The sequence below is a fragment of the Physeter macrocephalus genome, chromosome 13 (genome assembly GCF_002837175.3).
Source record: "Physeter macrocephalus isolate SW-GA chromosome 13, ASM283717v5, whole genome shotgun sequence".
Classification (NCBI taxonomy): Eukaryota; Metazoa; Chordata; class Mammalia; order Artiodactyla; family Physeteridae; genus Physeter; species Physeter macrocephalus.
Genome location: NC_041226.1, coordinates 26,221,787 through 26,241,767, shown reverse-complemented (window position 1 = coordinate 26,241,767; position 19,981 = coordinate 26,221,787). Strand labels below are relative to the sequence as shown.

The following is a 19,981-nucleotide window of genomic DNA, read 5'->3' as shown; positions in this document are numbered from 1 at the left end:
CTTTGTCCATGAGGATGAAGACAGCTCATTAGGAGCTGGCGGAAAACAGTGAGGGAAGCTGGGCTCATGAAGAACCTCATTGAGCCAGAATCACCCTGCCAACACTTAACAGCTCACTTCTGGACTGAATGGAGAGAAACCAGTTTCTGTCTTATATTTTAGGGTCTCTTTGGTATAGAAGTTCGGCTTGTACTCTCACACCATATGGAAGCAGAAATCTTAGGAAATAGCCTGTCGTCCTTCCTTTCTCATACTCCTTTCATACTTCCTTTCCCAGCTCCCTCATCTCTAAACATACAATAATAGGTCCAGCTCAATCTCTTTAACCCCTCTTATACCTGTCCCTTCTTCATCAAGCCCACAACAACTGCCCCCATTGAGGGCTGCAGTAGTCTGGACTACATCTGCCTTCCTTTAACTGGTCTTGCCCCCTCCGTTTTGCACGGAGAGGGTCTCAACAAAACATTCAATCACGTCAAGTCCCTACTTAAAAATTCTCAACGAATTTACACTATATGCAAAAAAAGTCAACTCCTTGGGCGTGGCATACAGTGACTTCAAGATGTGATGCTTAAGAGCTTTGCCAGCTTGTTCTCACCCCAAGTTTCCCCTCACATCCTAGGATCAGGTCAAAACAAAATACACTCTGTAACCTGAACATTCCCACCTTTGGCACTGAACTGTCTTTGAAGAGTCTGCCACAGTAGGAATTATAATCCTCACTGAGGTAATTTCCTTACCTGTCTATCTTCCTCAACATTTCCACGTTCCCAACTTCATCTATTACAAGTGACTCAATTTGGTTTTTCAGAGTCCTAGGTCCCCCAGGAATTATCTACAAGAGATATCAGAAAATACTGCCTTTTTCCACTGGGGTTTCTAAGCTGGTAGGATGTGGGTCTGGGGAGACCTGGCAATCATTCTGGCTGCCATGTGATAAAATCTAGCCTGACAGATGGCACAGTAGAGATTGCTATTCATACCACAATACTCTTCCTCAGCATTCTACAAGAAGGAACCCTTGAATTTTAATAAGATACATGTTGACCCAGAATAAAGACTACCTTTCTCAAGCACACATATAGGTGCGGACATAAGGTCAAGATCTGGCCAATGTCATGTGACCAGAAGTGATGTGAACAGCTTCCCTCACAGGGGTCATGCCCCTGCCCCCCGTTCCCTTTCTCCATTCCTCATGGCTGGAATATATACATGAGGGTGAACCAGCTTGGACCACGTGAACCAGGACAATACCCTAAGGGTAGCAGAATGGGAAAACAGAGAAGCGTGGGTCTCAGGTGACTTCCTAGATCAGGGCCTACATAACAGATTGGACTTTTATATGAGAAACTTCTATCTTATTAAAACAACTATAGGGTCTCTCTGTACATACCACCACACCTAGATCCTAACTAATGTATGAAGTGAGAGGAAAACATTGCCCCGTGATATTTTCTCTGTACAAAGAAAGCCATAAGGATATTAAGACTGGATCAGGCTGTGCCTTGAAGTGACAGCCATTGCTATTTGCTAGTTTCCCCAGAATTAAGGGATAGTTTGCCCCTGCGCCCCTGCTATATTCCTGATTAAGACATGGTAGTTACAAGCAGCTAAAATTGCTTTGGAGAATGTAAAAGGTTAACTCTGTCATAGAGGGGTGACTGCCCACAGAGTAGCATGGTTTCTGACAAAATATGCCTCAGATATGCAGGGTGATGGTATGCAACAATACTGTTCCCTACACCCTGTGTCTTGGATGGTGTTGAGTCCACAGGCTTAAATAAGGGAAGAACAGCAGCTGATGGAACGGATCTGGGTGACAAAATGGTCCAGAGTCAACAAGAGGGCATAAAACGTATTGCCTATCTCGTACTTGAAGACTTGGCAGCTTCTATGAGCACTATCTTGTTTTGCTTCGTTTTGTTAAAAAAATTTGGTTTGTATATATTTAACAATCTCTATGGTTCTAAAAATACCCTATCAATTAATTCTCTTAGGATTGCTAGTTAGCCATTTTCTATAAACAATTTTGCTTCCTATACTTTCTTGCTCTATCATATTTGCTATAATAAATATTCTTTTAAAGTTATGATGAAAAGATGTAGAAATTATTAAGCAGGTAAGGGAGAGATCAAGGAGAGGACAGAGAAAAGTAAAACAGCTAAGAGGCAAGCGACAGATTTTAGGATTTCAAAGACAAGTAAACTTTCAAGGGCTTCCCTGGTGGCGCAGTGGTTAAGAATCCGCCTGCCAATGCAGGGGACACGGGTTCGAGCCCTGGTCCGGGAAGATCCCACATGCTGCAGGGCAACTAAGTCCGTGTGCCACAACTGCTGAGCCTGAGCTCTAGAGCCCGTGAGCCACAACTACTGAGCCCCCGTAGAGCCCGTGAGCCACAACTACTGAAGCCCACGTGCCTAGAGCCCATGCCCCACAACAAGAGAAGCCACCGCAGTGAGAAGCCCGTGCACTGCAACGAAGAGTAGCCCCTGCTCACAGCAACTAGAGAAAGCCCGCGCACAGCAACGAAGACCCAAATTAGCCAAAAATAAATTAAAAAAAAAAAAAAAAAAGACAAGTAAACTTTCAAGTTTAGGGGACTGACACAGAACTGCAAACTTTTTATATTTCCAATTCATGAATATTAAAACAAATTCAATTAAATAATTTTAGTTTACAACTCATTCATTATGTTTTATATTTTTTCCTCATTTCAGCACAAATTGGTGAAAATGACATCAGGCAAAACACTGGTTTCTAGTTTAATGAGCAGTGAGTAGCAAATTTATATTTTAAAATTATATTTTAAATAGATTCCTTATGGGTAGATGCCCTTTTCCAAGCACCTGTTCACCTGCACATTATGAGATAAAGAACTCTTGCAATTTAGGTATCTTGCAATTTAGATATCTAATGAACAGCTGTGATGTCCACAGTTTGAAACACCTGGAACCTATAATTTACTTTAAATCCTAATAGATACACAGCCTTCCTAGACAATATTCATATCACATGTATGTATGACACCTCAAGTTTCAAAGCTTTCATATACACTAGCTCATCTGACCCATTACTTTATTTTTTTTTAAAGTAACATATTTTATACACTTTAAAAAAATTTATTTACTTAAATTTATTTATTTTTGGCTGCGTTGGGTCTTTGTTGCTGCTCGCAGGCTTTTTCTAGTTGTGGCGAGCGGGAGTTACTCTTCCTTACGGTGCGCGGGCTTCTCATTGCAGTGGCTTCTCCTGTTGCCGAGCATGGGCTCTAGGCGCCCGGGCTTTGGTAGTTGTGGCACGTGGGCTCAGTAGTTGTGGCTCGCGGGTTCTAGAGCACAGGCTCAGTAGTTGTGGCGCACGGGCTTAGTTGTGGCTCACGGGCTCTAGAGCGCAGGCTCAGTAGTTGTGGTGCACGGGCTTAGCTGCTCCGCGGCATGTGTGGCCTTCCAGGACCAGGGATCGAATCCATGTCTCATTGGCAGGTGGAGTCTTAACCACTGCGCCACCAGGAAAGCCCTGACCCATTACTTTAAATCGCTTACATTTACTTAACTGTCCTTATGTTAATCACCATGAGGAAATTTGAAATTCACAAGTGTCAACTTTGCCTTTGTTCTGAGGTACCCATTAATATTCACATCCCTTTCAGATGGTAAATGTATATGATTGCTTTAGCTCTATTTTAATAATGCCCTTCCCCCCTTACAAACATTTGAGCAATGTATCTTGTGCAAAATGCTAATTTCTTTTTGTTGAAGTGTTCTTGGGACTGTCAGTGTTCTTACCCTGGGTGTGTGGATGAGCCGCAGAAGTGTCATAACACCTTTGAAATTATGAAAACATAAACATGTACATTTTTCTGGGGAATGGGTCAAAAGCTTTCATCAGATTCTCAATAAGATCCAGGTACAAAACAGAAAAAAAATAAAAACACTGCTCAACTAGAGGAGATAGACAGACATTAAATTTAATCCTAAACCCAAATTAAATTATTTGCTAAATTAGTCTTATATTTTATACTTTTGAAAATACCAATGCTAATTGTTTGAATATTTAAATTATTTGAAATAATTTGGGTTCTCTGAGCTTTTCAGACTTCAAGCAGAGACAAAAAATAAGATCATTCTAAGTCTTACAAATAGTAATCCTGCAAATGACATTATATTGAGCATTTGCTAAAATCTGTGTCAATTAATTGTAAAACTGAGACAAAAGTGCTTTCCTGTGATGAAGGGATTTCAACACTGCTAGTTGTGTCACTCACTATGTAAACAAGGGTTTTGTACATTTAGCAGAAACTAAATTAAGAGGTCAGAAGGCCTGGGGTTCTAGTGCCAATTTTATTTGTAACTAAATCACTTATCTATAAAATAAAGGTTAACATCTATTCCCTAATTCACAAACATATCATGAAACCAAAATCCTTTCTAAGAAGAGGTCTTTGTAAACCAATATTTTCCGATTAATTAGCTTATACCTAACTCAAAGGTTGAGAATGACACATTAGAGAATCTGTCTCTTATCAACTGGTTGCATACTCTAATTCTGTAGACGGATAATGTGGTTGGATCAGCATTGTCCTATTTCGACCTTACAAAACAAAAAGCTATCAACAGGAAGTTATTGGTGAAGAAAAGTTGGTCGAAAAATACTATTAAGGTACAGCTTTCCATGTTAAGAGCAGCACTTGTTGACACCCCTGATATGGAACAAATAAAACTAAAGCATGTTTGCTGTTTTGAAGGAACACATGCTGCTAGGGTAAGAATCTTATTTCACTAAATAATGTTGAACAGAAATGTCCTGTGGACTCTTCAGGTGGCCAGTCAAAATGGCTAAGAAAACATTATTTGTGTGTTTGGCTTTTTTAAACCCTTTTCTCTCTCCCTCCCTTTTCTTATTCAAAGTTCTGTTCTCCATCCCAGAACACACACCTCAGTACTCTGCCAGTGTGAAAAAAATGTTACCATTTGGTCACTAGAGAATAAACATAGAAGAGGAATTAGCATGTTTACTGAACAAAGATTCAAGAAGATAAACTAAGTGGGTATAGAAAAATTTATAGAACATAAGTTAAGCATCTGTATATATACACCATTTATCGTGTATATGTATTGTGACAACCATATGTATTAACAGACCCTCAGAAGTAAGCACCTATATGTTCTCGTATTTAACAATGTCAATTTTGTGTAATTTAGTCTCTATTTCTAGACCTTCTCTTATTATGGTGATACAAAACAAACAAGAAACAGACTGGAGCATGGTTCACAGAGAAATATAGGACAGATACAAATAAGCTAATAAAATAACCATGTACACCACTGCTTAGGGAAGTATTTTAGAGGAAACATACTTTCACTATTTGGCCCCAAACGCTATCATCCACTTATGTTCTTTAACTGTCAACTTTTAATACAAAAATACCTTCAAGCTGATAATCATTTACAGTGACTTACAAAACTGACAGAAAATTTCAACGCTACATAAAACAATTCTATACACAGCTTAAAGTTTTAAAGTTCTCTTCTGGCACTTGATTTTAGAGTTGATAGACACAATAACTACTACTGATCTCAATAAAACACTGTTTTTAGCTTATACATATTTTCAAAACCAGTATCACCTCACAAAACTCACTTCCTGCTAAAGAATCCTCTAAGACAAACAGCAAAACTATACAGCCAAAATATTGTAGGAAAGCATATAAACTTTTTAAGACAAGGCATGACCAACAGATAAAAATTTACATTACCCAATCACATGTCCAGTGAAAAAAACGATTGTTCCTCTGATTCAACGAAGCATGTATCAGATATAGATGAAAAAATATGGCAACTTACCTATTGTTTTTGGTTTAGAAGGGTCTAAGTAGTTGGTGATACTACCAGAATGGATTTTTTTTTTTTTTTTTTTTTTTACGCTGGCCTCTCACTTCACGGGCCCAGCCGCTCCGCGGCATGTGGGATCCTCCTGACCGGGGCACGAACCCGCGCCCCCTGCATAGGCAGGCGGGCTCCCAACCACTGCGCCACCAGGGAAGCCCTGGATCTTTTTTAAGACAGAAAAATGGTCATATTTAGCAAATACACATTTTATATTCCAAAAATAAAAATGAAATTTAAAACAGTGGAATCCTTTTTTTTTTTTACCTTCTCTGAGTGCTTAAGACCATTCTGCACATTATCAAAATGAAATCACTCTTTAATAACCTTAATATATATGTCCAAATTTTTTTCTTTGCAGAAGAGAAGAACACCAAACCAAATTTTAACAAACTGTATTAACTTAGAATCCTAAAAACTGACTATTTGAAAATTTGGGAAATCTACTACTTTCATTATTCTGAAGGAAGATATAAACCTTCAAAACCCTACCAACAATTTCTCGTCCAATTTTCTAGATAAAAATTAAAAAGCTAACTTCCTCACAACACTAAATAGAATTTAAAAACTAACAAGACTAAATTAGATAATCAAAATATAAACCGTGTAACTAATCAAAACGATTCACTGGTGCAACAAATACCTGAACAAAGAAGAAAACCCCCGAGCATTCTAATCAATTATATGGTTCATTGTTTTGCATACTTTAATCTCGACTTTCTGCACAGTAAATTATTATATAGTTGATTTCATGGACTGTTTAAACTTTGTAACATTACATTAGCAATTCAAACATTACCCTTCCTAAACCAAATCTGCAGCCCTAATCAGTTTTGTTTTTTTTCAGGAAAAGAAAAGGACATCTTTTTAAGATATATTCCATAGCAGTAGAAACATCTTAGTATTTCAAAATATTTACAAAGAACCCTGCTGATTCTGTGCATTTCGTTGCGGTGCTACCTGTACCCAGACTTCATCATCAGAAAAAGAACTTGAACTTCCTGACTCAGAGTCCAGTTCACTGAATCCATCTAAGTCCCATTCAGTACTAGACTCACTCCGTGCATCATCTTCCTCAGTGATGAAACTCTGACCAGGTTCAAGGCAGGAAGGATAAACACGAGCACAGAGGCAAATAAACCCAGAGTCAAACTGCAAAAGACCTAACATGGTACCTATATTAATCCACTGGTCTTCCCTAGTATCATATTCATACACAGTCACCCGGTTTTTTTTCCACTGCGGGGTTGTAGAAGTGACGAGGAGCAACTTTTGTCCATGATTGACAATCTGATAGTTGTGGGTCTCAGAGTCCAGGGGAATATTACTAATGCGCCTCCATTCTCCCCTGGCTGGGTTATACACCTTCATGACTGGGATGTCGCAGATGCAATAGATCTCATCATTGAAGACACAGGCTTCCTGAAAGTCACTGCGTTTGAGGGAAGCACAGTTCAGCCACATATTATGGCTAGGATCATAGCAGAGCATGCGCTTACTGTTCACAGCATAAAGATAGTTCTGAACCACTATTAGTTCAAAGGAATAGAAGGAATGCGGTACAGGAGCCACTAAGGCCCACTGGTTCCTCTGGACACTGTAGCACTCCACCTCCTTCAGTTTAATGCCGGTAATAGGGTCTCGCCCACCCAAAATGTAAATGTAGCCATTGAGGTATGCCACATCCATGCCCTCACGGCAGAGCAGGCGGTCAGCAAGTTGCTGCCAACTATTCTGGGCTGGTTTATACACCCAGAGGTCTTTCCTGGGCTGGGCGGCCAGATAGATGTCATGGTCCGGAGAGACACAGACAGCTGAGGAGGTGACAGTCTTAGTGTGAGCCAAGCTGGTCAAAGGTGATGGCATTGTGTAAATGTCCCCCGAGTATGGGTCATAGCACAGAAAGGGATCTCTGGGATGTCCAAAGAAGATCACCATCTCCTTGGCACACATACCCAGCCTCTGGGGTGGATTTTCTGCCACGGACACAACAGAGCTGCAACCGCTGCTGCTCTCTGGCTTTGGCACCACAGACTTGTACAACATGTCACCATACCGCATCTGCAGGGCTCCTTCGATAAGGTCCAGACAGTATTTCCTCACCATGGGCTTGGTCAGCAGTCCTTCCAGGTAATTCCGATCTTCATCGGTGAAGTGTGTCCAGCGGACACACTTGAAGACTTCTGCAGCGCTGGGACCCCGCTCCTTGGGAGCCGCCTCCAACCACTGCACCACCACGTGGCACACTGTCCGCTCACTCTCGACGTCTAGACTGTCCAGGCGCAGGACGGCCAGCAGTTGGGCCAGGGTCAGATCTGCCAGAGACTCCTCCCGAATCGAACCCATGCGGCTGAGCTGCTTGAAGTTGTGGGCTATAAACGACTGGGCCTGTGATCGCAGCTTGTGATGGTCGAAGGCGTCGGCGAACTTGAGGATGGCCGTGCAGTTGGCCAGGTCAAGGCGGCGGGCTAGGAAGGAGGCACAGGCTTCACGCACATACTCGAGCTGCAGCATGTCGGAGGCGGCGTACAGGCGCTGCACGTTGGCCTCACTTAATGACACACGACCCGTGTAGCAGTAATCGACCAGCACCTCGAAGGACTCGGCATCCACATCGTGCATGGTCACGTTCGTCTGGTGACTCTCGTACATGCCGCCGGTGAACATGCTCTTGAAGTAGGGACACGCGGCAGCCAGCACGTTACGGTTGCAGGAAAAAAGGCGGCCCGTGCCAGGTCCGCTGCCAGGCGTGACCACCTCGATGGTCACATCACAGAGCAGCCGCGCGTCGTAGAAGGACTTGAGCTGGGCCAGCAAGGCTGCGGAATGGGCCGTGTCCTTCAGCTCCTCCGGGCCCGTGAAAAAAGCCGAAACCGAGGGCTTGGAAAGCCTCTTGGGCCGCCTTCCGCCGCGGGGACTGGCGAGGCGGCGAGAGCGCGGAGCTTCTTCCCGGGACTGCATGGTGGAGATGCTGGCGGGGAGCTGAGGACGAGTACGGGTGCAAGGACCGGGCTCTGGCGCCTCCTCACCCTCTGCTCGCTGACGCTAAGACCGCGGTGTCCCTAAAGAGACTGCGCGGGGGCCGCGCTACCTTAACTCAACCCTACGCCGCGGTGCCGCCTCTCTTTAACGCGTAGACCGCGTCCGACTCACCCGTTTCCAGTTCCGCGCCCTTTCTCCGCCTCAGCTCGCCCTCACAGTACCTACTGGCTGGAACCGAGCGATCCGCCACCGCCGCGCTGGCAATACCGGTAGGCGTCCAGGAGAACTACGACTCCCAGGTTGCCTTTCGCTCCTCGAGGCACGCCGGGGCCCTCCGGCCTCTGCCACTTAGGCGGCTTCACAGAAACCGCTTTGCATGTTGGGAGTGGTAGTTCGAGTAATATCGCGAGGCTTCTGGGGGATGACTGCTTTGATTAACAAAATTAGGAAGCATTTATTCTCCTGGATTTGACGGTTTAGAGCTGTGGGTTTGAACTCCACGGTAGAAGCCCCGTTTTAGTATTCATTAGTTGTGTAACTTTTCTCTGAGAACTTTTCCCTCTTTGCAACATGGGTATAATAGTATTTCATAGGATTGTGTGAGGATGAAATGAGATAAACTGTGAAGGACCTAGAACGCTTCAATAAATATTTGTTGATTAGAACAATAATTAAGTGCTTACACTGTGCCTAAAATGTAAAGATTCAATAAATGTTGGCTTTTCTTTTAGAATTTATGAAAAATGAGGCACCCACTTAGTTGAAACCATGAACAATTTCTGCAAAGAAAAGTTCCAGTGTTTAATGTTGCTTCATTTCAAAGGTTCTGAAGTGTATTACAATATTATTTATTTATTTTTGGCTGCATTGGGTCTTCATTGCTGCACCTGGGCTTTCTCTAGTTGCCGCGAGCAGGGGCTACTCTTTGTTATAGTGCGTGGGTTTCTCATTTTGGTGGCTTCTGTTGCAGAGCACGGGCTCTAGGCACGTGCGCTCAGTAGTTGTGGCGCACAGGCTTAGTTGCTCCTGTGGCATGTAGGATCTTCCCGGACCAGGGCTCGAACCGGTGTCCCCTGAATTGGCAGGCTGATTCTTTTTTTAGGTCTTCATTGCTGCACCTGGGCTTTCTCTAGTTGCCGCGAGCAGGGGCTACTCTTTGTTATAGTGCGTGGGTTTCTCATTTTGGTGGCTTCTGTTGCAGAGCACGGGCTCTAGGCACGTGCGCTCAGTAGTTGTGGCGCACAGGCTTAGTTGCTCCTGTGGCATGTAGGATCTTCCCGGACCAGGGCTCGAACCGGTGTCCCCTGAATTGGCAGGCTGATTCTTTTTTTAAATAAATAAATAAATAAATTTATTTATTTATTAGCTGTGTTGGGTCTGTTGCTGCACGTGGGCTTTCTCTAGTTGTGGTGAGCGGGGGCTACTCTTCGTTGTGGTGCTTAGGCTTCTCATTGTGGTGGCTTCTCTTGTTGCAGAGTATGGGCTCTAGGCGTGTGGGCTTCAGTAGTTGTGGCACATGGGCTCTAGAGTGCAGGCTCAGTAGTTGTGGCGCACGGGCGTAGTTGCTCCGCGGCATGTGGGATCTTCCTGGATCAGGGCTCAAACCCGTGTGCCCTGCATTCGCAGGCGGATTCTTAACCACTGCCCCACCACGGAAGTCCTGAAGTGTATTAAAGTATTTTCATTAGTAAAATATGTAGGTTCATTAGGATGTCTTAGACAAAGATGAGGTCTTAGAGAATAGCATTTATAGATGGCCTTAAATATGCAAATCAGGCATATTCATAGACAGGGTGGCATCTCACCAAATCAACACTTCATCTTCTGGGGAGCAAGCTTATTTTCATAACTTCTTAATAGGAATATTACTCACACTACTCCTTTCATTTATTTCCACAAATCAGTTGAAGATTCTGGAATTGTCTCTATTAAGGCGTTTTAATGAGAGTTTTAAATTAAAATATTTATTGTTTTTTGGTTTGTTTCAAATATTTATTTATTTTTATTTTTGGCTGCATCAGGTCTGAGATGCGGCACGTGGGATCTTTTGTTGCAGCGCACAGGCTTTTCTCTCTAGTTGTGGCGCTCGGGCTCCAGAGTGCATGGGCTCAGTAGTTGCAGTGTGCAGGCTTAGTTGCCCTGCAGCATGTGGGATCTTAGTTCCCCAACCAGGGATCGAACCCATGTCCCCTGCATTGGAAGGCAGATTCTTAACCACTGGACCACCAGGGAAGTCCCCAAATTAAAATATTTAAACAAACGTACCTTGTATTGTACAAAAGCCCAAGATCCTCAAAACTTGGTATTCATACATGCTCTAACATTCCTTGAAATAATATAGTAGTTTATGCTTTACAAAAGTTTTATATATATATATGTACTGATCAACATTTAAATATTCAAAATCAAGGGCTTAGAGATTTTTTTTAGAGATCTTTTATTTAAAAACCAGACTGCTCCTGGGACTTCCCTGGTGGCAAAGCAGGTGCCACGGAGCAACTAAGCCCGTGCGCCACAACTACTGAGCCTGTGCTCTAGAGTCTGTGAGCCACAACTACCGAAGCCCGTGCACCTAGAGCCCGTGCTCCACAGCAAGAGAAGCCACCACAATGAGAAGCCTGCACACTGCAACGAAGAGTAGGCCCCGCTCGCTGCAACTAGAGAATGCCCCCGCGCAGCAACGAAGACCCAACGCAGCCAAAAAAACAACAAAAAAACACCCGACTGCTCCTGCTGCTAGTTTGCCACGTGTTACCGTAACATAATGAATGAAATCTTTAGTATTATTACATGAGTAGGTGGATAACATATAGCAGAATAACTCTCAAATTGTTTTTCTCTCTTTTCTGATTAGCTGATGAGGGTCTAATGGAAATACTCCAAGATAGAGACATTAAGCTAAGTGGGGCTCTGGGCTCCAAAATCTCTTCTGTACCTTCATTGGGTATCCTTCAGGTACACCAGAGACAATTAAGTCATTAGTGACACCGATTGCTTTCTCTCCTGCACTAACACCAGCCAGGGGGAAAAGCAATTAAAACAATTTTTTTTAAGTTGATAAAATATACTTAACATAAAGGTTACCATTTTAACAATTTTTAAATTGTTCATTGCTTTGGCATTAGGTATATCCACACTGGTTTGCCACCGTCACTCTACCACCCATCTGTAGAACTCTTTATATCTTGCAAAACTGAAACTTTGTACCCATTCATAATAACCCTTTCTTCCTCCCGCAAATCCCTGGTAACCACCATTCTACTTCCTGTCTCTTTGAATTTGACTACTCTAGGTACTTATTATAAGTTCAATGATTAATTTTTAAACTTCCTTATATCTGCCCATACTTTGTTATTTGGTTTAGATTACCGTTCACAGAACCCAAAATATTTAGTGGTACTGTGCTCTAAGCTCTAGAATAGTGCTATCACAAATCTTTGTGCAATGTTGTAACTATTTTATGTCTGCCCTGAGTCATCCAGTATCCAGAAGCCGCCCGTAGCTCTTGAGTACTTGAAATGTGGCCAGTGGCCCAAGGAACTGAATTTTTAAATTTAGAAACACTGTATTGTTATCAGTGAAATTCAGTGGCGAAAGGAAAGTCTTCTCGACAAATGGTGTTGGAACAACTGGATCACAATGTGAAAAAAAACACAATCTTGAACCCTGCCTTATACCATAAACTAAAATTAAATTGAGATGGGTCTTAATATTCAATTGAAAGCTTAAATAGAAAAGGGAAAATGATAAACCTGCTAAAAGAAAACATAAACCTATCTCTGTAACTTTGAGGTAGGCTGATTTCTTAGGCCACAAAATAAACAGTAATCTTTTAAAAAAAATTGATAAAATGAACTTCAACAAGATTACAAGCTTTTGCCCATCAAAAAAGCAGTGAAAACAAAATAAAAAGGCAAGCCAGAGACTAGGAAAAAATATTCGTAATACATACACCCCATAAACATATGAAAAGCTGCTCAATGTCATTCATCATTAGATGAATGCAAATTTAAGTCACAATGAGAAAACACTGCATACCCACTAAAATGGCAAAACTTAAAAAGATCAACAATACTGAATGTTCTTGATGATAGGGAGCCATTGGAAACCTCATATATTAGTACTATGACTATAAATTGATACAACCACTTTTAAAAACTGTTTGGTAGTTCCTTTGAATGTTAAATGCCCAACAATTTCACTCCTAGGCATTTGCCCAAGGGAAATTAAAACACGTGTACAAAGAGACCTGTGCAAGGATGTTCATAGTAGCTTTATCCATAATAGCCCAAACTGGGAATAATCCAAATGTGCATCAATAGAAGAATGAATAAAATGAATTGTGGTATATTCATACAGTGTGATACTACTTAGAAAGAAAAAAGAAACAACCCTCGATACCTGCAATATCGTAAATGAGTATCAAAACTTTTGAACAAAGAAGCCAGATATACAGAAGTACATACTGTATGACCATTGATGTGAAGTTCCAGAACAGTAAAATAAGCTATGGTGAATAAAAATCATAATAGAGGTTGCCACTGTTCGGGGAGCGGGAGTTGGCAGATTACTGGATTGACTGGAAAGGAACACAAGGAAACTTTCAGAGGCAGTGGAAATGTTCTCTTCTGGAATGGGCTGGCAGTTACAAGGGTGTATGCAATTGTCAAATTCGGTTAACTCAATTGTAAATGCAATTATCACAAAATGAATACACCCTTGTAACTTCCACTCAGGTCCAGATATAGAACATTACCAGCATCCCAAAAGCTCCACCCCTGCCAACACATGTCTTCCTAATCACTGTTGCCCCCAACACTAGAGTCTATGATTTTAAAAATAATTTCTTTTAATTTTTAGTTGACTGTAGTAGTTTGTGATCCTAGGTCCCTTGACTCAATTTCAAATTCAATTTTAAAATATCTCTAAGGTTTATTTTTTAAATAAAGTTTGTTACTCCTTAATATTCTAAAGGTGTTGTGCACATGAGGCAATAAACTTTGGCTTTCCAGATTTTTTACAAGAACCCTGATTTATCTTTGGCTTATATATTCATTCCTAATATTTTTCTACTAAAGTTAAAGGTGTCAAGTTTATCTCTGTAGTTTAGGGGACGAAAGGTCTATCTAAATAAAGCAAGATTATGAGTTTAACTGAATCTCACTGTTACAAAAATAAAGTGTATAACAACTGAAAGTACTCATTAATTAAATAACAGATGTCCCTAGATCCTTGCTACTCCAAGTGGTGTTTGTGGCTCATAACATTATCACCTGGGAGCTTGCTGGAAATGCAGAATCACAGGCTCCAGACCTACTACATCAGAATCTGTATTATGGCAAGTTTCCCAAATGATCTGTATAAATACAGAGGTTTGAGAAATACGTTAAGTTAGACTATCTTCATTTTGCCTTGTTTCACACAATGTTTTAACATTTACATTTCCTTGGATAAACGTTTCTCTGTTACGTAAAATGCCTGAAAACAAAAATCAGTTTCTGTGTTTCTAACTTTTACCCTGAAACTCCCTATTCAACATTTTTTCAAATTAAAGCAGATTCTCCAGAGACATCAATTATTGGGGGGGCGGGGGGGGGATGCCTACCCCTAGGGAAATCATGAATCATGATATTGATTCGAATAGGATTAAATTATCACTCAACTCAGAGAAAGTGAGAGGAAAGACAAAGGAAAGCCTTCTTTAAAGAATCCCAGCTGAACTCTACTCAATACTCTGTAATGGCCTATATGGGAAAAGAATCTAAAAAAAAAAGAGTGGATATATGGATATGTATAACTGATTGCTGTACACCTGAAACTAACACAACAGTGTAAATCAACTGTACTGCAATAAAAACTAAAAAAATAAAAAATAAAAAATAATTCCAGCTAGGGCACTTCCCTGGTGGCACAGTGGTTGAGAATCTGCCTGCGGGACATGGGTTCGAGCCCTGGCCCGGGAAGATCCCACACGCCGCAGAGCAACTAAGCCCGTGCGCCACAACTACTGAGCCTGCGCTCTAGAGCCCACGAGCCACAACTACTGAGCCCATGAGCCACAACTACTGAGCCCATGTGCCACAACTACTGAAGCCTCAGAAACAAGAGAAGCCACCGTAATGAGAAGCCAACACACTGCAAAGAAGAGTGGCCCCTGCTCGCCGCAACTAGAGAAAGCCCGCAAGAAGCAACAAAGACCCAACACAGCCAAAAATAAATAAATAAATAAACATATATATATATATATATATATATATATATATATATATATATATATATATAAAAAGACAGAGACAGAGTCAGAAGCAAGTCTTTTTACAACCTAATATCAAAAGTGACAATCCCACCACTTGTACTGTATTCTACTTGTTAGAAAAGAGTCAATAAATCTGGTCCACATTCAAGGGGAGATTATGCAAGTGCATGAAATGCCAGGAACAGGGTCACTGGGGTCATTTCAGAAGCTGTCTTGCACAATGAGAAATCAAATGTTTATATGATGCTAAAGTACTACCCCACCGATTACATACTGATTATTAAGGAGAGCATGTACCATTACAATGGAGAGATTTGACAGTTTTCAAACTTAGCATCACTAATAGTGGAACTTCCTGATATGATACAGTATCACAACATCACCTGTGAAGTAGTCTTACCAAATGTGTTTAATCTGAATTTAATTAATCTTTAGACATAATTTTACTTTATAGTACATTAAGAGGATGGATGAAAGTTACCAACAACATGAGGAAGCAGCCAGGCAAATTTAGAACGTAGACTATTCTACAGAACAACCTTGCGGGACTCTTCAAAAGTTCAATGTCATATGGAAAAAAACTTGGGGGATTCATCCAAAAACTAAAGAGATACTGGCAAATGTAATGTGTGAGTCTTGGTTGGATCCTGGATTGGACAAAACAAACAAAAACAGCTTAAAAAAAGACATTTGGGGGATAACTGAAGAAATTTTCATATGTAATAGCTATTAGATCATATTATATAATTATTATATTATTATTATTATTATTGATATACAATCCGTGTGATAATGGAGTTATAATTTTGTATGAGAATGCCTTTTTCCTAGGATGTGATGAAACATTTAGGAGTAGTGTTATAAGATCTGCAACTAACTTTTAAATAGTCCAGCAACCACTGTGTGTGTGTGTGTGTGTGTGTGTGTGTGTGTGTGTGTGTGTGTGTGTGGTGTTTGTACAGAGAAAGAAAAAAAGCAAATGTGGCAAAATATTAACAATGGTTGAATCTAGATAATAAAATATTCATTGAACCGTTTCTTAAAAATTATTTTAAAAACTTTTCTGTGTGCTTGACAATTTTCAAAATAAAAATTTGGGAAAAAATTTCTCTCATCTTTACCTCCAAATAATTCAATTGGTCTTAAAACTCTATTTTAATTAGCCTTTCCTGGCATACAGTTCCTCTCTGAGGAACTGTCTAAAATAACAACCGCTCTCTTTTTCACTCAAGAAACTTCCCGAGAAAAATTACTAAATACAACATGCCACTTTGAATTAGAGTTGGTGACATATTTTGGCTCCCCGCTCAGCTGGAAGTTCTGTAAGGTAAGGACTAGGTTTTATATATCACGGCACAAAACCGACCTCAGTGAATTACTCATATTACACCACATCTGTTGATGCTTGTTAAGTCAAAGAACGGTAAGAAATAGAAGCCAAGCAGAGAGTCTGCTTCAAATATTGACTTGTAGTTTGTACACTACAGAGTTCCTTCAGCTCTACAAGAGCTCTACCACCTGTATCCTAGAGATGCTCACTGTTATCAACTCATATTCTTCACAACTTTTATTTACTTTTTTATTTAAAAGTGGCAGTTTAAGTCCTAACTTTAACGTGATTAATAGTTCTTTGTCTTTAAATAGGAGTTTACAAACAAGTTTATAAATTTATATCACTAAATTTTACCACGGGCAAAGTCCTGAAGTAACAGATGTGAAATGTGTTTAAATTAACTTATAGATGGTTAAAAAAAAAGGCGTATAAAGAGAACAAGTGATCTGTCCTACATCACATAGTCAATTCTCAATACTTCATTTCTCTTTTCAACAATGCATGCTTTGTTTCTACTTGAAGAGCTGGATGGTACTTCAAAGGAAACCTAAAATAAACTTAGGTCAAGAAATGTGACCGGATTCATTAAAAAATATTCTTGTCAGTACCACGTATTTTTAGCTGCTCTTTATCAACTTTCATAAAGATTTCCCTACCTCGGTCTGCTTCTTGACATAGTTCCATTTCACTTATATAATAATAAATTATAAATCAGTATTTATTTTGCTGATTTAAGGTTTTCATCCAAAACTTCATTAATGGTTTCTTCATCCGCTGATTGAAGCAACCTCCGAATTAGCTGATCCAGGCACTTCTCCCCACATAAAAATTCCTGGTGAAAGAGAGTTACTATGAAAACCTGATTACTAGAAATAAAGGAGAAACAAAACAAAGAATTAAGCATATATTTATTTCATTTCTTTAAAGTCCTTATTTAATAGCAACAAAGGATTGCTAATCTACAATATAATGAACACAATTGTTAACTTGGGAGCTTCCCTAGTTAATTTTGCCTTTTTATGGAAAAGGTGCATCCAAAAGAGTCAATGGAATTAAACTCTTTCTTAAATTGTTTACATTAGCATTTTTGAATTAGCCAACCGTCCAAATTCAAATTATTTAATCCGTAAGTGGTTTATAATAGTTCTGTTTTCTCTTAAATTAGAAATACAGTGGTTTTAAAATCTAGAAGTCCTGTGTAACTGAAGACTATTTATACTGAACTATTTCGGGGACAAGTGTCTTGAGCTCTGCAACTTGCCTTCCAATGGTTCAGCAGCAACACAGGCGTGTGTATAGAGAGAAAGGGGAAGTGGGAGAGAAAGAGAAGGCAAACATAACAAAATGTTCACAACTGTTGCATCTAGGTATAGGGTATGTACGGACTAGTCTTTAAGCATGTGTGCCTAACATTTCAAAATAAAAAATTGAGGAAAAAACCTCTCTCATGTTAGCCTCCAAAGAATTCCATTGGGTGGAAACTGTTTCAGTTAAGACTTCCCTGCAGTCTTCCCTGAAGTTTCTCTCTAAGAAACGAGTAAAATAATGACTTCAGGGCTTCCCTGGCGGCGCAGTGGTTGAGAGCCCGCCTGCCCATGCAGGTGCCCCGGTCCGGGAAGATCCCACGTGCCGCGGAGCGGCTGGGCCCGTGAGCCATGGCCGCTGAGCCTGCGCGTCCGGAGCCTGTGCTCCGCGACGGGAGAGGCCACAGCACTGAGAGGCCCGCGTACCGCAAAAAAAAAAAAAAAAAAAAAAAAAAAAAAAAAAATGACTTCAAGTACCTTTATTGTGTTATAAAGGTTCTGTGTAATAGAGTTGTTGGGATTAGTGAATTAACACAGCCTCCTATTTTGGAAATGCTAAAAATCCAGACATTGGCTTAATAGAAATATTTTAATGTTGGCAACTGGAACATAGAACATTTAAAGTTTAGATGTAGGCATGAATTAATCTTATATTTAGTCTTTCTTGAATGGTCTTGAAGTTAAATTTCAGGTTAAGTGTACACATTTCTCTTTCAAATTAAACTGCAGGGGAAAAGATATGCCTTAGTATCTTTGTATTCCACAAAACACCAGCATATAGTAAGATGTCGATTAAACTTTAAAATTAAACAGAAAGCAAGAGCACTATGATGAAATTTTAAAATTAAGATTTATACTATTTTGAACATAATATTAAAATTGCTTATAAAATTAGTGTGCCTGTAAGCTCAAATTATTATGACTATTGCCAATGTGATTTCATCATCTGGAAGTTATGTTAAAAGGATTATTACTCTTATTGATAATCACATCACATTTAGAGTTCAATTGGATTAACCAGAGAGCTAGAGATACAAAGATCAAAGATGAAGGAGCTGGGGCTTCCCTGGTGGCGCGGTGGTTAAAAATCCACCTGCCAACGCAGGGGACACGGGTTCTATCCCTGGTCTGGGAAGATCCCACATGCTGCGGAGCAACTAAGCCCGTGCACCACAACTACTGAGCCGGCGCTCTAGAGCGCGCGAGCCACAACTACTGAGCCTGTGTGCTACAACTACTGAAGCCCGCGTGCCTAGGGCCCGTGCTCTGCAACAAGAGAAGCCACTACAATGAGAAGCCCGCGCACAGCAATGAAGAGTAGCCCCCGCTCACCACAACTAGAGAAAGCCCGCACACAGCAATGAAGACCCAATGCAGCCAAAAATTAAAAAAAAAAAAAAAAATGATGAAGGAGCTGTAGTTCCCAGCTTTTCGGAAGCTCACAATCTAGTGGGAGACCTAGGTAATACATAAGCATAATACAGTGCAAGAAATTAAAAAATAAAGGAAGAAAAATTTGAATTAGGTCTTAAAAAGAGAATAGTATTTCTCCAAATAGAGACAAACAGAGCATTTCAGTCAAAAGAATGAATATGAAGAAAGGTATGGAAACGAAATACACTGAAAGCCCAGGACAAGGGTAAATTTCCAGTGTAACTGGAATACAGGGCAGGAGATAGGCTGATGCTAAGGAATCTGCACAAGAACTTTGGGAAACAGAATAAAAATACAAAATAATATATTACATGGTAGTCTGTGCTTATTATCTAGATAAATACAAATACAAATAAAATTAGCTACAAGGGAATTCATAATAAGCATACTGAGTGACCTCAGAGAACCCAAGGGCAGGAATGTACAGGGCTGCTGCCACCGCCCTGGGAATGAAGCTGGGCCTCAGGAATAAATGAATGTGGGGATTCATATCATTAGGATTCTTTGCATCCAGTTCTCTCATTTTTGCTCCTTTCAACATATCAGCTTCATTCTCCTCTCACTGAAGACTGCTTTCTCCCCATGGCTGGAAATGTGTCTTCTAACCTCATGTAAGCTTTACATATTTCAGCTTCATCCACCAAGAGAATGAGCATCTTTGTCTCTAGTTTAAAAATCCTGGGAAGAGGGCTTCCCTGGTGGCGCAGTGGTTGCGCGTCCGCCTGCCGATGCAGGGGAACCGGGTCCGCGCCCCGGTCTGGGAGGATCCCACATGCCGCGGAGCGGC

General features: G+C 40.7%; 2 protein-coding genes across 8 annotated transcripts in view; both read right to left on the bottom strand.

The window, feature by feature from the left end:
- The window catches only part of KBTBD7 (kelch repeat and BTB domain containing 7), a 133,073-nt gene extending 123,522 nt beyond the window's left edge, over nucleotides 1-9,551 (bottom strand). The window contains exon 1 of the mRNA XM_007121631.4: nucleotides 5,936-9,551. Coding sequence (XP_007121693.2) covers nucleotides 6,801-8,846 — 2,046 coding nt within the window. The 5' untranslated portion in view covers nucleotides 8,847-9,551 and the 3' untranslated portion in view covers nucleotides 5,936-6,800. The remainder of the gene's footprint in view (nucleotides 1-5,935) is intronic.
- A 7,605-nt stretch (nucleotides 9,552-17,156) lies between these two features.
- MTRF1 (mitochondrial translation release factor 1) overlaps nucleotides 17,157-19,981 on the bottom strand; it is a 67,753-nt gene continuing 64,928 nt past the window's right edge. For all 7 annotated transcript variants that reach the window (XM_024126034.2, XM_024126033.3, XM_024126032.3 and 4 more), the window contains one exon: nucleotides 17,157-17,288. In XM_024126034.2, coding sequence (XP_023981802.1) covers nucleotides 17,175-17,288 — 114 coding nt within the window. In that variant the 3' untranslated portion in view covers nucleotides 17,157-17,174. The remainder of the gene's footprint in view (nucleotides 17,289-19,981) is intronic.